This window comes from Hippocampus zosterae, chromosome 14 (assembly GCF_025434085.1).
Source record: "Hippocampus zosterae strain Florida chromosome 14, ASM2543408v3, whole genome shotgun sequence".
NCBI lineage: Eukaryota > Metazoa > Chordata > Actinopteri > Syngnathiformes > Syngnathidae > Hippocampus > Hippocampus zosterae.
Window position 1 is genome coordinate 2,702,717 of NC_067464.1, and position 7,564 is coordinate 2,710,280.

At 43.2% G+C, this 7,564-nt stretch overlaps 1 protein-coding gene and 1 long non-coding RNA gene across 16 annotated transcripts in view; one reads left to right on the forward strand and one right to left on the reverse strand.

The window, feature by feature from the left end:
- Positions 1-5,644, reverse strand: part of tnika (TRAF2 and NCK interacting kinase a) — a 284,569-nt gene extending 278,925 nt beyond the window's left edge. For 9 of the 15 annotated variants that reach the window (XM_052085481.1, XM_052085467.1, XM_052085479.1 and 6 more), the window contains exon 1: positions 5,283-5,644. In XM_052085481.1, the coding sequence (XP_051941441.1) occupies positions 5,283-5,339 (57 nt within the window). In that variant the 5' untranslated portion in view covers positions 5,340-5,644. The remainder of the gene's footprint in view (positions 1-5,282) is intronic. The other 6 variants (XM_052085503.1, XM_052085502.1, XM_052085491.1 and 3 more) reach the window with 2 other exon arrangements.
- LOC127614344 (uncharacterized) overlaps positions 1-7,526 on the forward strand; it is a 232,305-nt gene extending 224,779 nt beyond the window's left edge. Inside the window, exon 2 of the long non-coding RNA XR_007966465.1 lies at positions 7,191-7,526. This is a non-coding gene — a long non-coding RNA (uncharacterized LOC127614344). The remainder of the gene's footprint in view (positions 1-7,190) is intronic.
- The last annotated feature ends 38 nt before the right edge of the window (positions 7,527-7,564 follow it).

Here is a 7,564-nt window from a genome sequence, read left to right on the forward strand (position 1 = left end):
AGCCGGCGGATAAATTAAACTCCCATTACAACTCCGATGCAGCAATTTCCAACGCTTCCCCGCCCACGTTGTTGATACCAAACTGTTGTAAACGACGGCAGGAAGAACACCAGACTAGCTCGTTTCTGCGTTGTTGGAACAATCCGTTGACACATTTACAAACGTCAGTGTGGGCGTCTCATCGTCGCTATTTAAAAACACCCCCCTCGCCTCTTTTTAGCGACGGCCTCCTGCCGTATCGACTTGTTGGGTCTCCGGAAAGTGAATTACACACAAGTGGGGAGGATTAAATTAGAGACCCTTGGAGAGGATAGAGGCAGTCACGGTGGCGGCAAAGGGAAGGGTTGGGGGGCCGGGGGGGTCGTGTCTGCACTTAGAACACAAAAGTGATGAGGCACGAGTCTAAATTCCCAGCACATCCCGCCCACACCTCGCCGCTGCATTATTCATCACTCGGGAGTCAAGTCTTAATCACACATTTACAAGAAAACGTGCCATGACGGAGAGTTTGCCTGCCGCGTCGAGCCCGATTTGCAGATTTTCCTTCCAGGCTGGCCATCCGTGCGGGCTGATTTTGGATTTGGAAAAAAATAATATGATGGCAATGACTGGAAATAATTCAGTGTCAAGAAAAAAAAAATAAAATGTTGACGCGTGGTTACATCTGGCACATTGTGAAAAAGGGGGGCCCCGCGTATAATGACGCCGATGCAACGGCACCTCGCCCAATAAGTGCCACGGTTCGCAATATAAGTACCGTATTTTCTGCACTAAAGGCGCACCTGAAAACCTTTCATTTTCTTAAACGCTCACAGCGTGCCTTAAAAGTCATTAAATAAGTTTTACTGACATCTGATCGTTCTGTTGGTAAGTGTGGCTCCATCTAGTGGATGCATTGTAGATTGCGTCTTATAATGCGGTGCGCCCAACGTATGAGAAATAATTGCAAAATAGGCCATTTATTTAAGAAATATTCCACCACGGTGAAACTTCACATCCTGGTCGGCGAGAAAAAGCCGGCTTTGAAGGCCAGCATGGAGGGGGGGAGGGCTTATCTGTGCCCTTGTAATTGAGGCCAGCTCACCCCTGACCCTGAACGGAATCAGCACTCGAAAATGGATCAATGCAAATTAGGGGAAATTAGCGCAAGCATTGTCCCCACTGGCGATTTCGGCTTCTCGTTTCAACTTACAGGCCACGTAACTGATCCCGAATCCGGTGGTTCGTTACCGAGCGGCAGGGGGGGGGGTTCGAAATGGGTCAAGTGGAGAAGGGACAGCTGAGTGAAGAGGAGGGAGGAACGAGGGGACAGACTTCCATACAGTATATCGACTATTCATGAATAAGCCTTGTGTAAGCCCCCCCCCCCCCCCCCGGGCACTGCCGTGGCCCCGTTACCATGGCGTCTGCGGCGCGAGGGGCCGAGGAATGCGGCCTCACTGGGCAGCAGGCATTGAGAGGGGGGTGATGGGGGGGGGGTCTTGACGAGTGTTTGTCTTGGACTACTTTAGTCTCTCTGGTCACATTGTCAACCTTTACGTGTGAGTGATGCACTCGCACCGGTTTGTCATGATCGTCGCCAACCTGCGCATTAAGAACCACTGGAAGTCGTCCACAGTTTTAAAAAAAGTACACCGACCAATAAAATAAAATCGGTTTTCACAAAAACAGCTTCGACACCAAATACATTTGGTTTTGAAGCTTTGTTTCGGCTTTCCGGTCTACACACATCGAGCGACATTGTTCTGTATCCATTTATTCATGACCATTTCGTTCATTTAGCACCCTCTACTGGTGTAATGTGGATACTGCAGTCAAACAACGAACTAAATCAGTTTAGTGGGTGGGAAATCCACTTGGTTTTCTACCGTTTGTGAAAAAATCCAGCCGATTATTCGATTAATCAATGGAATCATCAATTTTTTTTAAAAGATTCAATTGTGACAGCCCTTTTGCATCATTTCATCGAGATAGTTGACGGTTTGGGCGTGGCAGATTAGATGATGTGTCAATGTTTTTCAGCCCTAAAGGTAACCCCCAAAAGTATTCTTTACTGTGGATCGTTTTTGCCTTGGACTACTTGACTTGCTGGTCACATCTCATCACCTCTCGGGAGCGTGTGAAGTGTGTGCCGGGCATGCACACGCAGCCCACTGCTGGGCCATCTGTTGCAGCGAGACGCGCTTCTATTAAACGCTTGGAACGCATGAGGAGAGAAAAAAAAAAAAAGAAAAATGACCGAGACTCGCTGTGAGCCTCACGAAATGGGTGGCGCCCAAAGTCGATGATAGACTTCCACAAGCTGGACTTCAAATTAATTGGAACTTGGGGAAGGAGCGGGTAACAGCCACCACATCACTAAACAAACACCTTGGACTGGTCGCCAGTCAATCAATCGCAAGGCATATCATTTTTATTTCATTTTTCTCTTGGCGACTTTTGCTGATTGTGTTTAAAAGTTCCGCCCCTCCGTACCAAAGATACACGCAAAAGAGATTTTTGACATTGTTGTCAAGGTAAGTAAATACTTCAGAACAAAGTATTGTAAAACATTTCAATTCTGTGTCTACATCGGCACTATTTGTAAAGCATTAAGTGACCAAAACAAAAGGAAGTATTTTAGTCATTATTCATTTTTTTAAATTAATCGGACACGTAACCGATAATTTTATTCTGCCAAATATCAGAATCAGCCTTAAAATAATCCATATCATTCTGCAAACACACACGCAGGAAAGCCGGGACTGAGATTCAAACTCAGAACCTTACAATTGCGAGACAGGTGTGCTAACACTGCGTGCTGCCTGAAAATGTTCAACTATCAAAATATCAAGTGAAAATGAAAAAAAAAACACCAAATACACGTGTTCCTCCCACTCGGTTTCTTTGCATCTTTGAGCGCAGACAGAAACAAAAACCACACAGCCCCCTTCCCATAACAACCACCCCACCACCACCCCCTCGTCAGACCCAGCTGACCTACTTCCTGTCTAGTCAGTGGTTGACTGTACACTCATCTGACAGTGTGTGGATGAGTGGAGGGGGGTGGGGGGGTTGTTGTTGTTAGTTGGGTTTAAAAAGCGAGCATATGTGTCTGAGCCAAACGTCCGAGCTTCTGTCCTTAGCTCGGGTGGCTTATTTATGTACAGCTGCTTGTCAGTGCATTTGCATTTTTACACTCTAAGCGTTCCCACTCAACCCCCACCGATTCACCGACTCGAGTATTTTTCAAATACACTAACACCTCAAATAAAAGTCACCGTAGCATCCTAAGGAGCCACGAGCTAGTCCGACCAACTTTGGTAGCACATATGCTAACGCTAACCTGACACACCCGACATTACAGCCAAAGGCAAATTAACCTTAGAAGCTACCATGAGAGCTAATGTTGAACTTTAGTATCAGTTTTGTATCAGATTAGTGAACCCCCCCCCCCACTGATTCACTTACTTGTGATGTTTTCCATACAACTATGTTAACAACAACAAAAATCGGTAACGTCCTTTGATTCCAGGCAAACACCACACGCTGATGTCATGTTTCATATCATTAATCTGATCGGCATCCTAAGGAGCCACGCGCTAGTCCGACCAACTTCCGTAGCACAATATGCTAACGCTAACCTGACACACCCGACATTACAGCCAAAGGCAAATTAACCTTAGAAGCTACCATGAGAGCTAATGTTGAACTTTAGTATCAGTCTTGTATCAGATTAGTGAACCCCCGCCCCCACTGATTCACTTACTTGTGATGTTTTCCATACAACTATGTTAACAACAACAAAAATCGGTAACGTCCTTTGATTCCAGGCAAACACCACACGGTGATGTCATGTTTCATATCATTAATCTGATCGGCATCCTAAGGAGCCACGCGCTAGTCCGACCAACTTCGGTAGCACATATGCTAACGCTAACCTGACACACCCGACATTACAGCCAAAGGCAAATTAACCTTAGAAGCTACCATGAGAGCTAATGTTGAACTTTAGTATCAGTCTTGTATCAGATTAGTGAACCCCCCCCCCCCCCCCCACTGATTCACTTACTTGTGATGTTTTCCATACAACTATGTTAACAACAACAAAAATCGGTAACGTCCTTTGATTCCAGGCAAACACCACGCGCTGATGTCATGTTTCATATCATTAATCTGATCGGCATCCTAAGGAGCCACGCGCTAGTCCGAACAACTTCCGTAGCACAATATGCTAACGCTAACCTGACACACCCGACATTACAGCCAAAGGCAAATTAACCTTAGAAGCTACCATGAGAGCTAATGTTGAACTTTAATATCAGTCTTGTATCAACCTTGAATCAGTGAACTCCCCCACCCCCACTGATTCACTTAGTTGTGACGTTTTCCATACAACTATGTTAACAACAAAAAAAAATCTGTAGCGTCCTTTGATTCCAGGCAAACACCACAAGCTGATGTCATGTTTCATATCATTAATCTGATGGCTGATGCAACGACCACAACAATGATACAAAATAATACAATACAGCAAGTAAAAAAAATATATATATATATATATATATATATGACACTTGGTCACATATTTGTTCATAAGTTAGGTGCCATATGATTAATGCAATCGCTCCTCTTGCTAGTTAGAAATGTGAACCACCAGCTTGCACAACGGAAATAAAGAGAAGTCATTGAAATCATTCACTCATTCACACAAAAAAAGTCTAGAGCACGCTCGCTCAAATGTACCAACATGTACGTAACGCGACGGCTCCTCTCGCCAGTTATTCCACGACATTTAAAACAAAGAGAAGTAGACATTGTGTTTTCAATAACCTTCCATGCAAGGAATATCTGAACCCAAACGATGGCGCAAGAAATGAAGACAAAAAAACCCACAAAGGCATGTATTCTTTATCCTCTGCGAAACACAACTCATTTCATAGCAGCCAATTGAGTCACACAAATTATGAAACCATTCTTCGTTTGTGTCTGCGTTGTTTCATTTTACCGCCCTCCGGTGGCCAAGGCGTGTTCACCGGGACGGTTAGCGCAATGCATCGAAGTGAAGCATGAAATGTTTTGAGTCCTCGCTTTGTGATACCGTGCAGTACTACTTCCCTAAAATGCAGTTTGGGTCGTTTATGATTTTCGGTGTGTGTGCGGGGGGCGGGGGGGGGGGGGGGGGGGCTACCAAAGATCCAAGTCAGCAGAAACACACACACATACACTTGTATGGCTTATTGCACTTGCTTGTTCCAGTGTCAGGTGCACACAAGTAGTAAGCAGAATGTAGGTTGGCTCACCCTCAAAGCAGACAGGTCGATTTCATCCAGACTCCGAGCGGGGGAGTCGCTTGCCATGACGAGGGGGGGGACTGAACTCACACTACCAAAAACAATAAATAAAAGCCCCCCCCAGACCTCCCTCCAAAGAAAGATCAAAAAAGGTCTTAACGTCCAAGGTAATGCTGTTTGGTAGTCCCGGCGTTGAATGTCTCTGCTCCCGGCGCGTGAGTCGCTTCCGGCTAAAGCGAGGGCAGGTCGTCGCCGACCGCTTCCCGGTCCATGTCGACGTGAGGGAGGCGAAAGCGTAGCGGGTTGGGTTGCCTCGCGGGTCGGCGTGAGCGTCGCACTGTGAGCCGCCGCCGCCGCTCGGTGTGAGGTGACAGACAGCCAGTGGACGTAGAGCGGAAAGGGTGGGGCTAGAAGGAGGAGGTGGGGAAAGGGGTGGAGCCAGGCAGCCCTGCGCGGCAGGGAGTCCCGCACTTTGAACATGTCATGTGACTTCCCCAAGTCATAAAAACAATCATGGTGTCGTCGTAATAATAATAAAAATCATCATCATCATCAAAACGGCAAGTGTGAAGAAGAGTTGTAGGTCAAAACACATACAGTACGGTGGTATGAATGTTATGTTATGGATTTGTTTTAGTAATCATTCGAAAATAGTTTAAACATTAAAAATATTTTCTTTTACGTTTTAATTTAAATTACTGTTTTGTAATTTTTTAAATGGCTACATTTTACTAATGACCTCTTTTAGTTTTGGGGGATTTTGGGGATTTGTGAAGAAGTATTTATTTCATTATTGTATATTTAAATATTTCCTTTTGAAATATTAAAATCACATTTTAACTGTGTAATTTTTTTCTTTGTTAAGTCAAATCAAGTACAACTTTATTGTCAAATGCGCTGTATGTGCAACATACAGCACGGATGAAATCTCAACCAGACAAGACAACAACCTGGAATAGTTTACATAAAATGACAAAATAATACAACACAACATTTAACTTAAATTTAAGTTATAGACATCGTAAATATATTTACAATATCGTGTCATTTTTATGACAATATTTTTGTTGTATTTACAATATTCCTTTTTAAAATCATGTATTTAATCAGTTTATGTAATTATCTCCTTCCAATTGTCTCTTTTTCTTGTAATTTCTACATTACATAAATGTACATTTCTGCAACCGTGAATTTCACATTGTCTCAGTATTTAAAAATGACTATTTTTAATGCATTTGAATTATAAATCATTATTTCTGGGACCATCTCCAATGACACACACGCAAAGGGTCTTTGGTGTGACCATGTGATCATTTTTATTGGCTTGCCATTTAAAGTAAAGTAAATCCAGTGAACTGAGCATCTTAGACACAGGACTGTACAAAACCATGAAAAGCGGCAGGTAAATTGACGTTAGACAGTGTTGTGGTTTACACAAGATAGAAACGAGATAATACCAGGCACAACTGACCTAAATAAGGATTGTTACTCTCATATGTGAATACAGTACTGGTAAAAATTGAAGATTGGAACGTTTAAAAAAGTCCATGGTCCCACTCAAGAAATGATTAGTGTAAGTTATTACTACCAGGACGAATAATGAACTCATCTTTCTAGCACCGTCGAAGCAGACGTTATTGTTTCACACGCATACACCGTACAAATTTAAACATTTTATATTCGACCTGCTAACATTGGAAAATACCAAGAGTGATTCTTAAACATTCACATTGCAAGGAGGGGCTAAGGGGGCAACCATTCAGGTATGAAATGTTAGGTTTCATGTTTAAAATTACCTTCCACAATACATTAATAGCATTAAAAGATGTCAATTTAAAAAATGAAAAGAAAGCATTTTCTGAGGCAGAATAAGAAAAAAAAAGGACTGAACGGGGAGTTTGTTTTGAAAAAAAAAAGTACAAGTACTTTTAAGAAACCAGCACCACCTGTCGGGCTAAATATAGAATTACACGAGGAAAGATTGTCCTTTTCTGACTACTTCTTTCCCATTCGGCTCCATTTCAGCACGATGACGTGTCAAACGGTGACGTCATAACAGAGGCTACACTACATAAAGCCTTGATGTTAGAGTGGTTCAAATAACAGTAATGTGTCCAAATGTTTCAGGCTTTACACTGCAGCGTTTCATTAAAAGTTTGGGGAAAAATTCAGCCCCCAACCCCCGTTTCACTTCGCAACATTAGGTCGGCATGTCTACCATGAGTATACCCACAAAAATGTCTCAAGAACCCATACCTGAAAACAAAGAAAATTTGCCATTTTGCATTAAA